The 22,927-nt window shown below is 45.3% G+C and overlaps 1 protein-coding gene across 2 annotated transcripts in view; it reads right to left on the reverse strand.

Moving 5' to 3' along the window:
* LOC115154001 (dihydropyrimidinase-related protein 3) overlaps positions 1–15,614 on the reverse strand; it is a 55,223-nt gene extending 39,609 nt beyond the window's left edge. For both annotated transcript variants that reach the window (XM_029699748.1, XM_029699747.1), the window contains exon 1: positions 15,434–15,614. In XM_029699748.1, coding sequence (XP_029555608.1) covers positions 15,434–15,481 — 48 coding nt within the window. In that variant the 5' untranslated portion in view covers positions 15,482–15,614. The remainder of the gene's footprint in view (positions 1–15,433) is intronic.
* Between the last annotated feature and the right edge of the window lie 7,313 nt (positions 15,615–22,927).

The raw sequence follows: 22,927 nt of genomic DNA on the forward strand, positions 1-22,927 counted from the left end.
GGTTCAGTTCACTGCCCTGTAAGGTAAACAGAATGGGAGCGTTCCGTAGTTTCCCATCAGCACATGGTGTGGTGTGATTAGTGATATACTGTCTTGGCTGTGGAGCCCGGCTGGCGCATTGTCTGTACGAACCCCACCCCTCTCTACTGGTTTAAATGAAGTATATACGTAGCCTTAGCGATGCATCCCTGGCATCTGCTCACACAACAAACACTGGCTAGTCTTCTAGGCAGTGTGGGAAGGGGGTGGGAGGGATGGATGGATGGATGGATGGAGGGAGGGAGGGAGGGAGTCTGATGCTGATTAAGCAGAGAGACAGAGAGAGAACCAACAGTCTTCTCTTCTGAGCCATGCAGGCGACCCCACCATGCCTGGAGCTGCCAGCACACTGTGTAAAGCACAGAGGCAGGCAGGCAGGCAGGCGGGCGGGCGGGCGGGCGGGCGGGCGGGCGGGCAGGCAGGCAGGCGGGCAGAGAGAGAGAGAGAGCAAGAGAGAGTGTGACCTGTTGCCACAAGAAAAGGTCAACCAGTGAAGAACAGACACCATTGTAAATACAACCCATATTTATGCTTATTTATTCCCCCTTTTGTACTTTAACCATTTGTACATCGTTACAACACTGTATACATACATAATCTGACATTTGTAATGTCTTTATTCTTTTGGAACTTCTGTGAGTGTAATGTTTAATATACATTTTTATTGTTTATTTCAGTTTTGTATATTATCTACTTCACTTGCTTTGGCAATGTTAACATATGTTTCCCATGCCAATAAAGCCTCTTGAATTGAATTGAGAGAGAGAGAAAGAGAGAGAGAGAGGGAGCGAGAGAGGGAGAGAGAAAGAGAGAGAGGGAGCGAGAAAGAGAGAGAGAGAGGGAGCGAGAGAGAGAGAGAAAGAGGGAGGGAGAGCGAGAGAGGGAGGGAGAGAGAGAGAGGGAGCGAGAGAGAGAGAAAGAGAGAGAGAGGGAGAGAGAGAGGGAGCGAGAGAGGGAGCGAGAGCACATACTGTACATGTTGACTTACAGAATGGCCTCTATCATCTACACACTACACAGTCCCCTAATCCATACCCTTCCACTACCTTCAAGGGATATCTGGTTTTATATCTGAATATGTTTCAAATTGATAGTATGTCCGCGGATGGTATTGCATAAGAATATTCTCAATTTTAGTGTGGCTACCTAAGGGAAGAGCGTACTTAACACCAGCCCTAAGAACACGGGGAAGTCTATTATCTTCCTACAATGATCCCTATATGGTCGAGGCCCAGGTCCCTGGGCTATACTCTGCTGCAGTAAAGACATGCTTACTGCAGTGTGTGTGCCTGAACCCCCACTCCAATCTATCAGTGTCTTCCCTCAAGCCTCAGTCCTGTCTAGGTTTGCAAAGCTACCAGTAATTTACCAGTTACCGGAATCTTCAGTAATTTTTGTAATTAACAGAAAATATTTGGCAATCTATCCTAACTTTGGTAATTTATAATTTAATAACTTTAAAAAAAATGGATTCATACAGTGCATTTGTAAAGTATTCAGACCCCTTCCCTTTTTCCACATTTTGTTACGTTACAGACTTATTCTAAAATTGTTTTTCATCATAAATCTACACACAATACCCCATAATGACAGAGCAAAAACTGGTTTTTAGAAATGTTTTCAAATGTATAAAACATTTTAAACAGAAATTGCTTATTTACATAAGTATTCAGACCCTTCACTATGAGATTTGAAATTGAGCTCAGGTGCATCCTGTTTCCATTGATCATCCTTGAGATGTTTATTCAACTTGATTGGTCTACCTGTGGTAAATTCAATTGATTGGACATGATTTGGAAAGGCACACACCTGTCTATATAAGGTCCCACAGTTGACAGTGCATGTCAGAGCAAAAACCGAGCCCTGAGGTCGAAGAAATTGTCTGTAGAGCTCCGAGAAAGGATTGTATCGAGGCACAGATCTTGGGAAGGGTACCAAAAGAATTATGCATCATTGAAGGTCCCCAAGAACACAGGGGCCACCATCATTATTAAATGGAAGAAGTTTGGAACCACTAAGACTCTTCCTAGAGCTGGCCGCCAGGCCAAACTGAGCAATCAGAAAAGAGCCTTCGTCAGGGATGTGACCAAGAACCCAGTGGTCACTCTGACAGAGCTCCAGAGTTTCTCTGTGGAGATGGGAGAATCTTCCAGAAGGACAACCATCTCTGCAGCACTCCACCAATCAGGCCTTTATGGTAGAGTGGCCAGATGGAAGCCACTTCTCAGTAAAAGGCACATGACAGCACGGTTGGAGTTTGCCAAAAGGCACCTAAAGACTCTCAGACCATGAGAAACAAGATTCTCTGGTCTGATGAAACCAAGATTGAACTCTTTGGTCTGAATGCCAAACGTCACATCTGGAAGAAACCAGGCACCGCTCATCTCCTGGCCAATACCATCCCTATGATAAAGCATTGTGGTGGCAGCATCATGCTGTGGGGATGTTTTACAGCGGCAGGGACTGGGAGACTAGTCAGGATCGAGGGGAAAGATGAACGGAGCAAAGAACAGCGAGATCCTTAATGAAAACCTGCTCCAGAGCGCTCAGGACCTCAGAATGGGGCGAAGGTTCACCTTACAACAGGTCAACGACCCTAAGCACACAGCCAAGACAACGCAGTAGTGGCTTTGGGTCAAGTCTCTGAATGTCCTTGAGTGGCCCAGCCAGAGCCCGGACTTGAACCCAACCGAACATCTCTGGAGAGACCTGAAAATAGCTGTGTCACAACGCTCCCCATTCAACCTGACAGAGCTTGAGAGGATCTGCAGAGAAGAAAGGGAGAAACTCCCAAAATAACGGTGTGCCAAGCTTGTAGTGTCATACCCAAGAAGACTCGAGGCTGTAATCACTGCCAAAGGTGCTTCAACAAAGTACTGAGTAAAGGGTCTGAATACTTATGTAAAAGTGATATTTCCGTTTTTTTTTCTTTGAAATTTGCAAAAAAAATCTAAAAACCTGTTTTTGCTTTTTCATTATGGGGTTTTGTGTTTAGATTGATGATTAACAATACAGTTGAATCCATTTTAAAATAAGGATGTAATGTAACAAAATGTGGAAAAAGTGAAGGGGTCTGAATACTTTCCGAATACACTGTATTCTATATTATAGTATTATTATTTTGGTATATATGTGTCCATATTGTCCATGAGTTTTAGTAGATTGAACATGTGATGTATGAGTTTTAGGAGATAGAACATATGGTTCATTAGTTTTAGTAGATAGAACATATGGTTCATGAGTTTTAGTAGATAGAACATATGGTTCATGAGTTTTAGTATATAGAACATATGATGTATGAGTTTTAGGAGATAGAACATATGGTTCATGAGTTTTAGTAGATAGACCATATGGTTCATGAGTTTTAGTAGATAGACCATATGGTTCATGAGTTTTAGTAGATAGACCATATGGTTCATGAGTTTTAGTAGATAGACCATACGGTTCATGAGTTTTAGTAGATTGAACATATGGTGTATGAGTTTTAGGAGATAGAACATATGGTTCATGAGCGGAACCGGAGTGCCAAGTCTAGGACAAAAAGGCTTCTCAACAGTTTTTACCCCCAAGCCATAAGACTCCTGAACAGGTAATCAAATAGATACCGGACTATTTGCATTGTGTGCCCCCCCACCCCAACCCCTCCATTTACGCTGCTGCTACTCTGTTTATCATATATGCATAGTCACTTTAACTATACATTCATGTACATACTACCTCAATTGGGCCGACCAACCAGTGCTCCTGCACAGTGGCTAACCGGGCTATCTGCATTGAGTCCCACCCACCACCCGCCAACCCCTCTTTTACACTACTGCTACTCTCTGTTCATCATAAATGCATAGCCACTTTAACCATATCTACATGTACATACTACCTCAATCAGCCTGACTAACCGGTGTCTGTATGTAGCCTCGCTACTTTTATAGCCTCACTACTGTATATAGTCTGTCTTTTTACTGTTGTTTTATTTCTTTACCTACCTATTGTTCACCTAATACCTTTTTTGCATTATTGGTTAGAGCCTGTAAGTAAGCATTTCACTGTAAGGGCCACACCTGTTGTATTCAGCGCACGTGACAAATACACTTTGATTTGATTTGATTTTAGTAGATAGAACATATGGTTCAAGACAAAATAGCCTAACTAATAAAAAAACCATTCTAATCAACAATTACATTATTTTAAATTACTGTAACTCTGTAACTCGTCCAACTATTGACTTTGTTCACAACTGCCACCAGTTTGACGCCAAAACATTGACAACAAATACATACTGACATAGTAAAATAAATGAACATAAATAACATAAATAATAATGCTGAAACCCTCATATTAAACATCAATGGTATTCACTAAGTCGATAATTTAATTTAGGATCATGTTTAACAGATTTGCCATTCTATTTAGAATTTTTAAATCATCTTAATTCATTATTTCCTATATTTTACATGTGATAATGCCACACGTGATAGGGCCAGAGATAATTACAGAGACGTGTGATAATCTAAAGTTCCCCAAAAGGGCCACTAGATGTCTTGTGATAGATTACATCAAATCCTTGAAAGATACCAAAATTCTGATAGTTTACTGGTAAACTTAGAAAGTTTCCAGTAATATACCCTCCCTTTGCAACCCTAGGCCTGTCATCACCAATCACACGCAGGATCAGTATTGTTGGCTGTAATCAATCACACCCAGGATCAGGACTGTCGACTGTCATCATATCTGATTAACTTCCTCGTACTCTACTGCTTTACTAACACTAGCAGACACTGCACACATTCCAAAATATTATACAGATATATTACTTTATTACTTCTCAATAATACCTCATCATTCAAGATCCTGCTGTAATCATACCCAAGTGTTTTTTTGTATTGGACGCTGTAGCAAAACCTCTGTTTCACATACAGATGTAGGATCTTAATATGAGCCAGTTTGCTACAGCAGGAAAATAATCCTACAGCATTACTAGCAATTCTAATGTGGATTCTAATTCATCTGAAATTTCCAAAAATGGCAAATACAAATTTAAGAAGCCTTTTTAAACCTCAAATACAGTACAAGTTTAAAATGTCCTGAATTGCAGGAAAGTTCTCCTGCAACAGGGTGATCAAATTAAGTTCCTACATCTGTACACTTAGGTCAACCCTGGCCACTCACAGCAATAGGCGCCAAGCAATATGCATCATGTCAGATTTAACCAGCTAGGCTTCTGCCCACAATCTAAATTTGTCTGTGAATTAAAACAGCAGAATAAATTCCTCGATAAATGAAAATGAAAGAAAGCAAGAGTTGTGATTTTGTGACTATTCAGAGGAGTTTGACTGAATGCACTGTTATATCATAGAGCAGTGGTCTCCACTTAGTAAACAATGGTATATCCAAAGTAATCCAGTGATTTCACTGGGCTCAGTAAGGAAAGCCGACTCTAGGATGCATAAATCTGGAGAAACCCTGCTAAAAAGAATGGGGAAAGAGAAAGACAGAGTCCTCCATGTTTTTGTTACAACGTAAATATGACAGAACTTAAAAGAGTAAAATGATACGGCAATCTGCAGTTTGAATTCTGTTGCAACACACGCATGCATGGACACACAAATCAAAAATGTGACTTTGGCTTAGCATTCCCCAAATGTTCTGTGGTTAAATGCTTTGACAGAATCCAGTAGTTGCAGTAGTGTTGATATGAGACCAGCCACAATCCTTGAGGTGTGACTGCACACCATTGGTCAATTCTGGTGGATTTGCAGATGGGTCATGACATGGATTGTAAAATATTGTTCACGGTTAAACACAATCATAAACATGTCAAACCGTCCCATCGGTGCAACCACAAGACATGCAGAGCTTGAGGATAGGGATGGAACCATCTGAAATGAATAACCTTTAAATATATGTTCTTACTGTATCATTAAAGTACTACTAAAATCCCATTCCATGAAAAAAATTGTCATGGAAACCCCACAGAGAGAAAACTATAGCCATACCATTTGTAAGGACATTTCTGGCACAACAATGTCTTCCTCACTGACTCTTTGTCCAATAACATTTTATTTCAATTCAAATGCTAACGTACAGTAGTAGTGTACTGCGCGTCTTTTCAAATGTCTCCTTTTACCTTCCACAGTAACTGAGATGAGTGTGTGCTGTGAGCTTGGTTTAGTGCTGCTGTCCACTTTGGTCGACATCAAACCCTCGCCCTGATCACTTATGCTGTCACGACTTCCGCCGAAGTCGGTCCCTCTCCTTGTTCGGGCGGCGTTCGGCGGTCGACGTCAACGGTCTTCTAACCATTGCCGATCCACTTTTCATTTTCCTTTTGTTTTGTCTTTGTTTTACACACCTGGTTTCAATTCCCCAACTACATGTTAATTATTTAACCCTCTGTTTTCCCCATGGTTTTTGTGCGTGTTTGTTCGTTGTTAAGTGGTCAAGATTTCTGTGAGCTGGTGTGTTTCCCTGCGTGGAATGATTTTGTTGTTTTATTCGAGTAAAGGAAGTTTTTTACTCAGTTCTGTGTCCTGCGCCTGACTCCGTCCTACCCGCTGCACACTGACACTTGACAGAAACACGCACCAAAATATGGAGTCAGCAGGTGCACCCAGTCCTCCGTTACCGGTGGAGGAGCACGTCCAGCAGCACGCGATGACACTCCAAAATCTTGGCACGGCCATGGATCGCGTGCAGCACACCATGGAGTGATGGGAGAGAGGGGGTTTTCCCACACCCCCATCAACTTCACCCCAACCCACACCGCTGTCCACCCCTCCGTCACCTAAACCCAGTGGGATTCGGCTCTCGCTCCCGAGGGCATATGATGGGACAGCTGCCGGGTGCTAGGGGTTCCTGCTCCAGTTGGAGCTCTACCTGGCGACCGTCCACCCGGCTCCCTCGGGACACGAGAGCGTGTCCGCCCTCATCTCCTGTTTGACGAGGAAAGCGCTTGAGTGGGCCAACGCCGTTTGGGGAGTAGTAGACGCAGCGTTGGTCCGCTATGAGGATTTCACCCGCCACTTCCGGGCGGTCTTCGATCATCCACCTGAGGGGAGAGCGGCGGGGGAACGCTTCTCAGACAGGGGATCAGGAGCGCACAGGACTTCGCACTGGACTTCAGGACCCTGGCTGCCAGCGCGGGATGGAATGAGAGGGCCCTGATCGACCATTACTGATGCAGTCTGCATGAGAACATTAGTCGGGAGCTGGCTTGCAGGGACAGCACCCTTAACCTCGACCAGCTGGTAGATTTATCCATCCGGCTGGATAACCTGTTGGCCACCCGCGGACGTCCAGATCAGGGCTCGTCCATTCCATCCCCCAGCACCTCCGATCCTACACCTATGGAGCTCGGAGGTGCTGCTATGAGGGTGACCGGAGGGGGGGCCACTTCCTGCACCACATGTAGCCGCAGAGGGCACACTGCTGGTCGGTGCTGGGGAGGTTCCCCAGGGAGTCGAGGCAGCAGGCAGGGCACTAGTGGATTATCCCAGGTGAGTGGGCACCCGACTCACCCAGAGCTCCCTGTTGCGCACATGTGTGTGTATAGAATTTCCTGAGTTTTCCCCGCATTCCCAGCATAAGGCGTTAGTAGATTCAGGCGCAGCTGGGAACTTTATTGACCGTTCATTTGCACTTAGATTAGGGATCCCTATTGTTCCTGTTGATGTGCCCTTCCCTGTACACGCCTTAGATAGTCGTCCTTTAGGGTCGGGGCTGATTAGGGAGACCACTGCTCCACTATGTATGATAACGCAGGAGGGTCATGAGGAGAGAATTAGTCTCTTCCTGATTGATTCTCCTGCGTTTCCCTTGGTGTTGGGTCTTCCCTGGTAGGCCTATCATGACCCCACTATTTCGTGGCAACAGAGGGCTCTCAAGGGATGGTCACGTAAGTGCTTAGGGAGGTGTGTAGGTGTTTCCATCGGTGCTACTACGGTGGAGAGTCCAGACCAGGTCTCCACCGTGCGCATCCCCTCTGAATATGCCGATTTGGCTCTCGCCTTCTGTAAGAAGAAGGCGACTCAACTACCACCCCATCGACGGGGGGGATTGTGCGATAAATCTCCTGGTAGACGCAGCACTTCCCAGGAGTCACGTGTATCCTCTGTCACAGGAGGAGACGGCGACTATGGAAACATATGTCTCCGAATCTCTGGGGCAGGGATACATTCGGCCTTCCAATTCACCTGCCTCCTCAAGTTTCTTTTTTGTGAAGAAGGACGGTGGTTTACGCCAGTGTATTGACTATCGAGGGATCAATCAGATCATGGTGAGGTACAGTTACCCGCTGCCTCTCATAGCCAGTGCGATCGAGTCAATACACGGGGCGCGCTTCTTCACTAAACTGGATCTCAGGAGCGCGTACAATCTGGTGCGTATCCGGGAGGGGGATGAGTGGAAGACGGCATTTAGTACCACCTTTGGGCACTATGAATACCTCGTCATGCCGTACGGGTTGATGAATGCTCCATCAGTCTTCCAATCCTTTGTAGACAAGATTTTCCGGGACCTGCTCGGGCAGGGTGTAGTGGTGTATATCGACGACATTCTGATATACTCCGCTACACGCGCCGAGCATGTGTCCCTGGTGCGCAGGGTGCATGACTGTTGGAGCATGACCTGTATGTCAGGGCTGAGAAATGTCTGTTCTTCCAACAGTCCATCTCCTTCCTAGGGTACCACATTTCCATTTCAGGGGTGGAGATAGAGAGTGACCGCATTTCAGCCGTGTGTAATTGGCCGACTCCCACCACGGTAAAGGAAGTGCAGCGGTTTCTAGGGTTTGCCAACTACTACCGGAGGTTTATCAGGTAGCGGCTCCCATTACCTCACTGCTGAAGGGGGGACCGGTGCGGCTGCGGTGGTCGGCTGAGGCGGACAGGGCCTTTGGTCACCTGAAGGCTTTGTTCACCTCGGCTCCCATGCTGGCTCATCCGGATCCCTCTTTGGCGTTCATAGTGGAGGTGGATGCGTCCGAGGCTGGGATAGGTGCTGTGCTGTCTCAGCGCTCGGGTACGCCACCCAAACTCCGCCCCCTGCGCTTTCTTTTCGAAGAAGCTCAGCTCGGCGGAGCGTAACTATGATGTGGGGGTCCTGGAGCTACTGGCTGTCGTAAAGGCTCTGAAAGCGTGGAGGCATTAGCTTGAGGGGGCTAATCACCCTTTCCTCATCTGGACTGACCACCGCAATCTGGAGTACATCCGGGCGGCGAGGAGACAAAACCCTCGCCAGGCAAGGTGGGCCATGTTTTTCACCCGTTTTGTTTTCACCCTATCCTACAGACCAGGTTCCCAGAACGCGGAGGCAGACACACTGTCCCGGATGTATGACACAGAGGAGTGGACCACGGAGCCCACTCCCATACTTCCAGCTTCTTGCCTGGTGGCAAGCTGGACGTTGTGGGAGCTGGACGTTGACATTGAGCGGGCGTTACGTACAGAGCACACTCCCACCCAGTGTCCTGCTGGGCGACTGTACGTTCCATCTGCTGTCCGCGACCGTTTGCTCTATTGGGTCCACACGTCCCCCTCCTCTGGTCACCCTGGCATCGGTAGGACGGTGCGCTGTCTTAGTGGGAAGTACTAGTGGCCCACTTTAGCTAAGGACGTGAGGGTTTATGTTTCCTCCTGCTCGGTGTGCGCCCAGTGCAAGGCACCTAAATACCTGCCCAGAGGGAAATTACAACCGCTACCAGTTCCACAACGGCCGTGGTCACACTTATCGGTGGATTTCGTGACGGATCTCCCTCCGTCACAGGGAAATACCACGATCCTGGTCGTTGTGGATCGGTTTTCCAAGTCCTGCCGTCTCCTTCCTTTGCCCGGTCTCCCTACGGCTCTACAGACTGCGGAGGCCCTGTTCACCCACGTCTTCCGGCACTATGGGGTGCCAGAGGATATTGTTTCTGATCGGGGTCCCCAGTTCACGTTTAGGGTCTGGAGGGCGTTTATGGAACGTCTGGGGGTCTCGGTCAACCTCACATCAGGTTTTTACCCCGAGAGTAACGGGCAGGTGGAGAGAGTGAACCAGGATGTGGATAGGTTTCTGCGGTCCTATTGCCAGGACCGGCCGGGTAAGTGGGCGGCATTCATCCCCTGGGCAGAGATGGCCCAAAACTCCCTCCGCCACTCCTCCACTAACCTATCTCCTTTTCAGTGTGTACTGGGTTATCAGCCGGTCTTGGCACCGTGGCATCAGAGCCAGATCGAGGCACCTGCGGTGGATGAATGGTTTCGGCGCTTGGAGGAGACCTGGGACGCGGCCCATGTGCACCTGCAACGGGCCATCAGGCGGCAGAAGGCGAGCGCCGACCGCCATCGCAGTGAGGCCCCAGTGTATGCACCGGGGGACCAGGTCTGGCTCTCGACCCAAAACCTGCCTCTTCGCCTGCCCTGCCGGAAGCTGGGTCAGCGGTTTATGTGGCCATTTAAAGTCCTGAGGAGACTGAATGAGGTTTTTTATAGGTTACAGCTCCCCCCTGATTACCGTATTAACCCCTCGTTCCAAGTGTCTCTCCTCAGGCCGGTGGTGGCTGGTCCGCTCCAGAAGTCTGAGGTGCGGGAGGTTCCTCCGCCCCCTCTGGACATCGAGGGGGCCCCGGTGTATACTGTTCGAGCCATCATGGACTCAAGGCGTTGGGCGAGGGGCCTTCAGTACCTCGTGGAGTGGGAGGGGTACGGTCCGGAGGAGAGATGCTGGGTGCCGGTGGAGGACATCCTGGACCCGTCGTTACTGCAGGAATTTCACCGTCTTCACCCGGGTCCTGCACCTCGTCCTTCGGGTCATCCCCGAGGCCGGTGTCGGCGCACTGCTGGAGCCACGCGTCAAGGGGGAGGTACTGTCACGACTTCCGCCGAAGTCGGTCCCTCTCCTTGTTCGGGCGGCGTTCGGTGGTCGACGTCACCGGTCTTCTAGCCATTGCCGATCCACTTTTCATTTTCCTTTTGTTTTGTCTTTGTTTTACACACCTGGTTTCAATTCCCCAATTACATGTTCATTATTTAACCCTCTGTTTTCCCCATGGTTTTTGTGCGTGTTTGTTCGTTGTTAAGTGGTCGAGATTTCTGTAAGCTGGTGTGTTTCCCTGCGTGGAATGATTTTGTTGTTTTATTCAAGTAAAGGAAGTTTTTTACTCAGTTCTGTGTCCTGCGCCTGACTCCGTCCTACCCGCTGCACACTGACACTTGACATATGCTGACCTTGACTAAGTAATGTGCTATAAAGCCTACCCCCGCATGTCAATCAATCAGGCTGAAGCCAGTTACAGTAAAACAGAACAAAAAGAGCTTAATGGGTAGTTTATATGGTCGCGTCCCAAATCACACCCGATAGCCTATACAGTATACACTCTTAGGAAGAAAACAAAAAGTGCTATCTAGCACCTAAAATAGTTATTCGGCTGACCCATAGGATAACCCTTTTAAGAACCCTTTTTGGTTCCAGGTGGATCCCTTTTGAGTTCCATGTAGGACCCTTTCCACAGAGGGTTCTTCATGGAACCCAAAAGGGTTTTACCTGGAACCAAAAAGGGTTCTTCCTGCAACCAAAAAGGGTTCTCCTATGGGAACAGGTGGAGGAACCCGTTTGGAGAAAATTAAAAGTATCACTACTTTTAACCAGGGCCCATGTTACTAAATAGGGAATAGTGTGTGATTTGGGACACTGACTCTATGTAGAGCCCTTCCACAGCACTGGCGTGGCACACAGACTGATACTGGGGGGTGGGGAGATTTGTTGTTGCCATGTTGAAGATCACAGGATTTGGTTTATAGTTTTAAGCTTATACAAAATGAAACAATTTAAGGGTTAAGAGTTTGAGACATGCTTGCGATAAAATCTCCTCACAAGGTCAGAAAGGCCTACAGTAACAGTGATTTTCTGCAATTTGACATTGGAAATAACAAAATAAGTCCTTGTGTTACAAGATTTGACTGTCGATCGAACTTTAAAAATTAATACAACTAGAGATCTTCCTACCGGAAACTCTCTCTTTCACTATTATAAAAGCCAGAAAAGACTAAAGATGGTCTAAAGAAAGTACTGCATGCTGTATTGTGAAGGTTTGTGAAGGTTTTTTTCCAACACAGAGCAAATTGATAAGAGCACACATTACAGTAACAGAAGCATTTGCAACAGGAAGTTCTTAAGGACATCTGTAGAGAGTTTGACTGGGAACAGGGCCTCTGTGTGTTGTTGCTAACAGAGAAAACATAGCAGCTAAAACACACCGAGCCAAGACGATATTCCAGAGGAGTCTATTAACTGTGAGACCCTTATGTGTGAGGCGGGCGGGCGGGCAGGCTGAGACCAATGGAAGGGGAAAGTCATCCTGCTGCATGGGAGCCAGGGGCCTCTGCTGTTGCCTAGTGACAAAAATATTTACTATTCACTCAAAAGCACATTACATTTTTTTCTGTGGAAAAGTCAAAACAATAGGCTGTATCAATCTAAATAAGTTGCCTAGCCGCCACATCATAGAGTCCAGTCTCAAGCAGCGTGATCTTGTGATAGGCCAAAGCGGCACCGTTTCCAAGGCAGCCCAACACTCAAATCTGGTTCTGATTGGGCCTGACCGCAATCTCCATCCAGGGTGGTAAAATGGCATGTTAGAGGCTAGAGGCAGGGAGACAAGGGTAACCGAGGTGGTATTTTCTACTTCTCAATAGTATGCTGGTCGCCATGGAGAGTGGATGGCAATAGCTTGGTGGTCACAGCAGGATGTTTCACAGTTAGGAAGGTCTGAAACGTAGTAAATAAAGTGGTGAATTGGGAGCATAAACAGTGTGCGGGCCTTCCTATTCTTTACAGGTATTATTTACTAGCCCAGCACCTACGTTTTTAAGGAAGTGTGTATGACCACACACTTTGCTTGCAGTTAGGCCCACTTTGAAGACAGTGTAGGGGCGGTGAGGCCCTGTTTTGTGGCGCCATTGGGGGGAAAAGGCTTCTTTCCTGGGTAAAGCCTGTCAGTCATGCCCACATATGCAGGTTCCAGCTGGAGGGGAGGAACGATGACATGCACAGCACTACAGTAGGATACTGTGAGAACATGGAAAAAGCATAACCACACCTAGAAATCTGACATGGCCTTAATGCGCTCCTGCTCCGACAGACAGACATAAGGAAACAGCTGGAATATAGGGGGTAGAAATAAACTAGGAAAATCATTCCCAAATGCATTTCTCAGATTGTCAGGCTATAGCCTACACACACAAAAATACTGGGTTAAAAATAACCCAATTTGGGTTATTTGGTAACCCAATATTGAACAGAACACACGCTGGGTTGTTTTGACCCAGTCAGTTGGGTTGTGTGAATAACCCAACAAATTGGGTTGTTGGGATTCCCTAAACATGGGTTAATTTAACCATCAGTTGGGAATTTTTACTCCCATTCTGCGATGACCTAGCAGTAGGGTATTTTTGAATGTAATCCTTAGGTTATTTTCAAGAGGCGTGGCTTATTAGGGGCATGGCTTTCAGCTAGATCTTATTGGCCACCCGTGAGAGTAAATGTAATTCTTGTTCATCACATTAAGTTCACATACTGCAAATTCTAATTTTCCTTCATTCTTCTATAATATTAAGATTATTTATTACATATTATAATAAGGTATACCACCTTATTGTATCCCAACATTGGGCTTTTAGGGAACTCGTACACTTCTGTGAGCCTCACTAAAGCTACTAAAGTGTCAATGTTCAACCTTAACATGTGACAACTATACAACACAATAGATTAACAGCAATGACATTTACTCTCATGGGTGGCTAAAAAGATCTATCTTAAATTCACCCCTCCAGTCTTCTGATCTGTCCCACTGGATCATACAGTATCTCAATAACCCAGCATCAATAACCCAGCTGTTTTTAAAGAAAAACAACCCAACTAAGTGAGCCAGTTGGATCAACCAAACAACCCAGCATTTGTGTACATGCAATTACACTTTAATAAACAGTCTATTAACTTGTTGAAAGGATATTAGATTCTCCATTATGTCAAGTTGCACAGTAGGGTAGAGTAGGCCTACAAGAAGGCTGATATGTAGAATTGATGATGAAGCATAAAATAGTGCTCCTCAGGGCCATTACCCTGAGAGGTCCCTAGACTGAGCAGCAGGTGTATTCCCTGTACAGGCCAAACATGTTCAAATCCTCCACAAAACATAAAATGTGTACACAAATATTTTCACACACAACTTTCCCTAAAACATTCTAGTGCGTCGCTGATATTCTATGAGAAGACCCTTGCGGGCCAGCCTGCCTCCACCCCCAATCCGTCAGTGATATCAGACGAGACAAAGGGCGTCTCTCCTGGAATATAACACCACGGTGAGCCGCAACAATGAACACGCAGCCATTTCAAACAGACCCTAGAGCTGTGCTGCAGCAGTAGAAGCAACTATCCCCGCCAACACGTTGCTTTTCCCGATTTTAACTCCAACTCCGTGAGGCAAAGCACCGCACCGGCGAATTCTATTACATTACGTTCTAGTAATGCTGAATTCGAAATGCTCTATTTTACGGACGGGCTATAACATCTCATCATACACATGGGCGTGGGAGATTTTTTCTCTCTCCCTGCATCACCAGTCCAGACGCTCAGATAGCCTATATCTGGCCAAATACATTTTTCTTTAACAGAATGGGGGTGTCCAACAGGGGTTTATTATGATACATAATTCAACCACAGGATGTTGAATATAGAAAACGAATAGGCCATATATTTCCTCGATTCACACAGCTATAACTGATTTATTGCTTTGCATTCGTTTTTTTCTTATAATAGGAGGCTGACTTTCCATGTGTGGCCCTGTAGGCTACAAAAACGAATCCAAAACGCGATAATGTTGTTTATTATTTATAAAAAGGATGTGCATTTCATCTACATTATTTCATCTATCTTTCCCCAAGCATTCAAGATGCCACAATATAAAGATGCCACATTCAAGATGCCAACATATAAAGTTATAACTACATTATAACAGCCCAGTGTGAAGACTATTTTATTTATTTATTATATATATCTTTCAAATGAGCCACATGCACTGCGCACGGGTATCATGCCATCCTCAACAAAGAAGATGCAAGTTACCTTTTAAGAAAACGCCTCGTTCTGTCTCTCCGACTGTCACTATGGTAGCCAGTCATGCCACCTTCATTCTGCACTACTGTATTTGTTTCTATGTTCAATTGACTATCATAATGGAAAGGAACATATCCCACACTGATGACAAAGGCCTCTATGCATTAATGAATTGCTATTGGCACATTCTTGAATAGCGATAACATGAAATAGGAATTAGCCAAGACAAAAGCAATGCACTGATTTTAGACAATCAGACATGCGAGTTTCAGTGGCCACTAAGGCAGATATTAATAATTCTACTTACTGTGATCTTTGGAATATTCTTTTTGCCTTGATAAGAATGCCCAGACATAATTGCGACTGGTCGAAATCTGATTCCACCTATGAACAAAGCTTTGAAATATTCCCCTCTGGGTGTTTCTGCGGCTACTGGCTGGATGGGAAAATTAGGGAATGGTCGCCTCCCTCTGTGCAATGTAAAGTGTTTCGATGTGAGCTGGAGCGTCTACTCTGATCCACCGACGGACTCCTCCCTCAATAGTCTCATTGGTAGGCTACAGCTGCAACGCTCAAATCCTCCCACAGGAGGACGCTCAGCAGCAGGTGTCGGCGACTACAACAGTGTACTATACAGAATTGCACTGAAATAGAAACAGTGTAATGACTCTGCAACATTTGTTGTTTCTGACAGTTATACCTCGATAACACCGACAGCGTCATTGCATTTTGGTACACCAGAAGTACATTCATTTCCAATGTTTGCTATGCAGCATTGGGTTACAGAGCATTCTGGGTGGTGTATATTGGCTTTATCAAACATATGCGTAGACGGCTTGACAGAAATGGTAGCAGAAGGTGAATGTTGAACATTTATTGCACACATATCCAGATGATGCTGTGTAACATTTTGCTAATTCTTATTTACAATGACGGCCAAACCCTAACCAGGACGACACTGGGCCAATTGTGCGCTGCCCTATGGGACTCCCAATCATGGCCTGTTGTAATTCGAACCAGGGACTGTAGTGACACCTCTAGCACTGAGATGCAGTGCCTTAGACCGCTGCGCCACTCGGGAGCCCCATATTAGTTGGCTTCTTTGCAGCAGTCTTGTGTAGACTCACTGGTGTGTTCAACATGCTGCGCATGCCCAGCAGGCATAGGCCCTACACATCAATGCAAGAGGCATAGGCCCTACACATCATAAGAACAAGTGCAGCCGTGGATAGCCAATGGGAAGAGGAGTAGAAGGTAGGCTACCACGTGGTAGACAAGGCCTATATACTGTGGAGTGGACAAGAGGGCGTGGCCCTGACAGTTTGGGCTGCAGCTGCATTGTTTCCGAGGAGCTAGAGGAGGATGTTACTGTAGGGATGGAACAGGTCCTGTCCTCTTCACCTGTGTAGGCTAGTTCTATTTCTAAGATCCGCTAGTGACAAACCCAAAGTTGTTTTCTAGTAGGTTGATATTTTTACTGTAATGCAATACTGAGTGTACAAAACATTAGGAACACCTTCCTAATATTGAGTTGAACCCCTTACCCCCTCCCCCACCCCACCCTCAGAAGAGCCTCAATTAATCGAGCAAAGGTGTCGAAAGCGTTCCACAGGGATGCTGGCTGGGTGGTGGACCATTCTTAATACACACGAGAAACTGTTGAGCGTGAAAAACCCAGCAGTGTTGCAGTTCTTGACACAAACCGGTACACCTGGCACCTATTACCAAACCCCGTTCTTAAATATTTTGTCTTGCCCATTCACCCTCTGAATGGCACACATACACAATCCATGTCTCAGTTGTCTGAAGGCTTAAAAATCCTTCTTTAATCTGTCTCCTCCTTTCATCTACACGGATTGAAGTGTATTTAATTAACAAGTGACATCAATAAGGGATTATAGCTTCCACCTGGATTCACCTGGTCAGTCTATGTCATGGAAAGAGCAGGTGTTCTGAATGTTTTGTCCACTCAGTGTATGTCCAGGGACCTAATTTTCCAGCTAGAATCCAGTTGAAAGGCTCAAATAGGCCTACCATTGCTGTTGTTTTACTGGGACTGGTCTAGCCTTCAGACACAATACAAATCATTATTTATACATAATAGAATACTTCCTGAGTGTATCCACAATCCACCATTCAAGGATAATTTATTGTAGCCTCAATGCATGACTTGGCTATTGTGTTTCTTCAGTATCATGTGATAACTAAGAAGCATGATTAGCATTTCCCTTTTTTTCATTTTATAATGGCTGCAAAATATTGATATACAGTATTTCCGGGAGAGCTGAAATCTGTATCCATGATGATGGTAATTATTGGGCTAGACTGGTCTGCCTGGTATTATTATGAACAAAGTGGGTGGAGCCTGTCCCTGTCCCCGCCCTGCCATGAGTCTCTATTGTCTGGGTCTCAGCAGAGCAGGCCCCCCTCCCCTCCCATACCACTCCTCTACCCCCCCCCCCCCCCCAGCCCCAGCCCCAGCCCTAATGCACCCATAATGATGTTCTCTGATTATTAAACAACATTGTGTGTGTGTGTGTGTGTGTGTGTGTGTGATTATGGTGTATGTAAGTACCAATTGTATGTAAGTACCAAAAGTATCAATTGTTTATCATGGGTTTAAAAGGGTTTGCGAGAGATGCTGTACATCTGTTTAGTAAATGGCTGTACAATATAAACAAGAAAACATTAGTGGAGGAAGTAATTTAGTGAGGAATGATAAGGGGCTTCCTAACAGCACACTGCTCACATGTACAGGAAGCTGGGTATCATGTACAGGAAGCTGGGTATCATGTACAGGAAGCTGGGTATCATGTACAGGAAGCTGGGAACCATGTACAGGAAACTGGGTATCATGTACAAGAAGCTGGGTATCATGTACAGGAAGCTGGGTATCATGTACAGGAAGCTGGGTTTCATGTACAGGAAGCTGGGTCTCATGTACAGGAAGCTGGGTATCATGTGCAAGAAGCTGGGTCTCATGTACAGGAAGCTGGGTATCATGTACAGGAAGAAGGGTATCATGTACAAGAAGCTGGGTATCATGTACAGGAAACTGGGTATCATGTACAGGCAGCTGGGTATCATGTACAGGAAGCTGGGTATCATGTACAGGAAGCTAGGTATCATGTACAAGAAGCTGGGTATCATGTACAGGAAGAAGGGTATCATGTACAAGAAGCTGGGTATCATGTACAGGAAGCTGGGTATCATGTACAGGAAGCTGGGTATCATGTACAAGAAGCTGAGTGTCATGTACAGGAACTGCTTATCATGCTCCTGTACATGAACCAGCAAGATGGCGCCGACAGACATGGAAGCTCTGCTTCTAGCTCCTAAGCAACTTTGCAGTATTTTTTGTGTGTTATTTCTTACACTATTAGCCCAGAACGTACTATGTGTCATTACATATAGCCGTAAAGAACTTATTTAAACAAAAAATAAATATATATATATATATATATATATATATATATATATATAGCATTTCGCTACACCCGCAATAACATCTGCTAAATATGTGTATGTGACCAATACAATTTGATTTGATGCACAGGCCAGACACAGAGGGATCTGACAGACAGCTTCCAAAGGGGATTAACCCTCCTACCCCTTATAGCCCCTAACCCCCGGGCCAAGCCCCTACCCCATTACCACCAGACAGTGGTACCATCCACCATGGATGCAGGGGGCGTGTGGAGAGAAAGTCCTTCCCAGCTGGGGCGTACCCAGATGAGCAGAGGACAAAGAGAGAGAGACCCTCCCCTGTTCTGGCCACCTCCCTGAATCTAAGGCAGGGTAGAGCAGGGCTACTGGTTGTTTCTATGGAGAAGTACATACTGTATCACTGAGGCACAACCTTAGCGGTGTTGGTGTTGCTGCACAAATCAGTGTTTTTAATGGAGTAGAGAGAGGGGATACATTCCCAGTGTGCTGATGTAAAGCTGAGGCGTGTCACAGGAGACTGCTGAAAAACATCAACTTGAATGAAGATGGGAGCACATGGTTTTACATTCTGAAATAGGCTGTCTTCATAAGTATTGTATTGTGAGGCTTCATAACCTGGCCTCGTGGTAGGGATTGATTCAACTAGTGACCTGCAGTGTTGGTCATTATACCCTGATGAAGACAGCTTGTCTGTCCAAACGTTGGTTATTACATTATTGCATCTGAGCTCCTAGAGTGTGAGGCTCTCCTTTTCTTTTTCAAGGGCATGATTATAACCTTATCATCAAACACTAACTACACACAGTGCTGACAGAAGTGCACATTTGTGTGAAACAGAACTTGCATTAGCTAGATGTTTCAGCCAGAGTTATGTCTGGCATTAGCTTGCATAAGAGGACACAACAGAGGGATGCTCCCAGGCATAATTGGGCTGACATTAGGTGTCAGTCTGATATGTCACCACCACAAGATTGGAGCAACACAGACAGAACACAACAACAGACTCCTTCCATGTTTCGCTGAGTCAGATCAGGGCTGCAGCACTGCAGTTCCACAGCTGTCCACATGGGGACCCTGGCTGCCACAAGATCTATAGTAAAAAATGTTTAACCTTTATTTAACTAGGCAAGTCAGTTAAGAACAAATTCTTATTTTCAATTCTTATTTTCAATGACGGCCTAGGAACCTTGTCAGCTCGGGGATTCCATCTTGCAACCTTTCGGTTACTAGTCCAACGCTCTAACCACTAGGCTACCTGCCGCCTCAGCTACATCAGCCAATGATGTCACACCACAGGTTCCTCACTGTGATGCCTGGATGGAAATGTCCCCTTTATTTATTACGCATCAAGAGACAATCTGCCCTCACAGCACAAACTGACAGAGAGCGAGGACTCTTCACTGCGGTGAATCTTTGTAGTGTGGAGTGTAGTAACCTCTTTTTTGCTTGGTCTGTCTCTTTACTTGTGTACCTTCCAGACTGTGCTTAGTTTGGTTGTGTATCTGGGAATGACCGGGACAGCTATCACTAAACAGTAATCATCCTCACTCAACCTAATGGACTTTCTCATCTCTGAGATGGAGGGATTACAGTATAGCAGGGTAGGACACAGTGTCTCTGTCCCAAACAGTAATCATCCTCACTCAACCTAATGGACTTTCTCATCTCTGAGATGGAGGGATTACAGTATAGCAGGGTAAGACACAGTGTCTCTGTCCCAAACAGTAATCATCCTCACTCAACCTAATGGACTTTCTCATCTCTGAGACGGAGGGATTACAGTATAGCAGGGTAGGACACAGTATCTCTGTCCCAAACAGTAATCATCCTCACTCAACCTAATGGACTTTGTCATCTCTGAGACGGAGGGATTACAGTATAGCAGGGTAGGACACAGTGTCTCTGTCCCAAACAGTAATCATCCTCACTCAACCTAATGGACTTTGTCATCTCTGAGACGGAGGGATTACAGTATAGCAGGGTAGGACACAGTGTCTCTGTCCCAAACAGTAATCATCCTCACTCAACCTAATGGACTTTGTCATCTCTGAGACGGAGGGATTACAGTATAGCAGGGTAGGACACAGTGTCTCTGTCCCAAACAGTAATCATCCTCACTCAACCTAATGGACTTTGTCATCTCTGAGACGGAGGGATTACAGTATAGCATGGCAGGAGACAGTGTCTCTGTCCCAAACAGTAATCATCCTCACTCAACCTAATGGACTTTGTCATCTCTGAGACGGAGGGATTACAGTATAGCAGGGTAGGACACAGTATCTCTGTCCCAAACAGTAATCATCCTCACTCAACCTAATGGACTTTGTCATCTCTGAGACGGAGGGATTACAGTATAGCAGGGTAGGACACAGTGTCTCTGTCCCAAACAGTAATAATCCACACTCAACCTAATGGACTTTCTCATCTCTGAGATGGAGGGATTACAGTATAGCATGGCAGGAGACAGTGTCTCTGTCCCAAATGGTACCTTATTCCCTTTATAGTGCACTACTTTTTGAGCCCTAAAGGCTCTGGTCAAAATTAGTGCACTACAAAGGGGATGGCCCCTGGTCAAAAGTAGTGTACTACAGTGGGAATAGGGGGCCATTTGGAATACACACAGTGAATCATCACTTTGTTGCCCACAAGCTTGACTGAGGTCAGTTCCAAATTGAGACATTCAGAAGCTATATATGACAGAACCCACAAACCTCAATTCAACCACGGTTTAAAGGACAAGTCAAATCAAATCAAATTGTATTTGTCACATGCACCGAATACAACAGGTTTAGACCTTACAGTGAAATGCTTACTTACAAACCCTTAACCAACAATGCTTTAAGAAGTTTTAAGAAAAAAAAGTGTTAAGTAAAAAATAGATAATAAAAGTAACAAATAATTAAACAGCAGCAGTAAAATAACAATAGCGAGGCTATATACAGGGGGCACCAGTACAGAGTCAATGTGCGGGGGCACCGGTTAGTTGAGGTAATATGTACATGTAGGTAGAGTTAAAGTGACTATGCATAGATAATAAACAGAGAGTAGCAGTAGCGTAAAAGAGGGGTCTGGGTAGCCTTTTGATTAGCTGTTCAGGAGTCTTATGGCTTGGGGGGTAGAAGCTGTTAAGAAGCCTTTTGGTCCTAGACTTGGCGCTCCAGTACCGTTTGCCCTGCGGTAGCAGAGAGAACAGTCCATGGCTAGGGTGGCTGGAGTCTTTGAAAATGTTTAGGGTCATAAAATGTATTATTCAGAGACAGGATGGATTCAATCATAACTCACATCACCAGATGGAATGTCTCTCAGGTGATCCAGAGCCACAGTTCAACCTAATCAAACGCAATCAAATGTATACTGCAGCCTGCATCAAAATGCAGCATTCATAGCCTTTCTTTGTCATTCTGATCCCAAACCAGTTTCATTGGTCGAAAAGGGGATTTTATTCTTGAGTTTTTGTATATATTTGTTGTTTTATAAAGTACAGGTGGATAATGTATAAGTTCCACTTTTTTGATAACTTTCCACAAGCCTGTTGAGAGGCAACACACACACAATTGTAACAGTACAACATTACCATCATGCAACTTATGGATGAGAAATTAAAGATTGTTTACATGATGTGATGTACAGTTTAAGCTTTCTTCATTTAACTGCATGACAACAAATCATTGGAGAAAGATTATTAGATAGGCAATTGATAGTCAAGCCCTAACAAGAGGGAGGAACATTTGATTGAATATTTTGAAATGAATTGGATTGCCTATTGTGCTGTATTGAGGTGTTTAGGGTGTCAGGCTGCAGCTCCACCTGATCAACTTGGACTCTTGCTTACATAATTCATGGATGCACTTACCATGTAGTTGGCATAAACCCAAGCCTCTCAGGAAGGCACGTTTCTCAAGGACCCCTTTAATATGTACAGAATAACATTTGTCAAATTGTAGTTGCCATGACACACTTTCATCTGTATGCCCCTCTGAATATAGGTTGTGAGAGTCCTTTCTGAGCGTCAGCTGTGCGTGTTTTGTGGTAATATTCTATTCAGATTACCATTATTAAAACTGTCAGGTACTGTGAGGTGCAGTTGATTACTGCAGACATCTATAGCATGCACGCAAGAGGAGAATTTACCTTCTCATCACCTAGATTTTGTAGGACTTCCTTGCCTCTGGTAGTTTTTATCTCTATGCCAGAATATTTCTTGTCGTACCAAGTGACACTTTCTTTACATGGAGAGCTCTGATTTATAGGGCTCCTCGCCTCCAGCGCGGTCTCCCGTTTAGCAGTCCTAGGGGTTCGGTTCCCCCTCTGACCGACACTCAGAGCATCAAAATCAATTGTTTTGCTCTCGTAT

The sequence above is a fragment of the Salmo trutta genome, chromosome 19 (assembly GCF_901001165.1).
Source record: "Salmo trutta chromosome 19, fSalTru1.1, whole genome shotgun sequence".
Lineage (NCBI taxonomy): Eukaryota > Metazoa > Chordata > Actinopteri > Salmoniformes > Salmonidae > Salmo > Salmo trutta.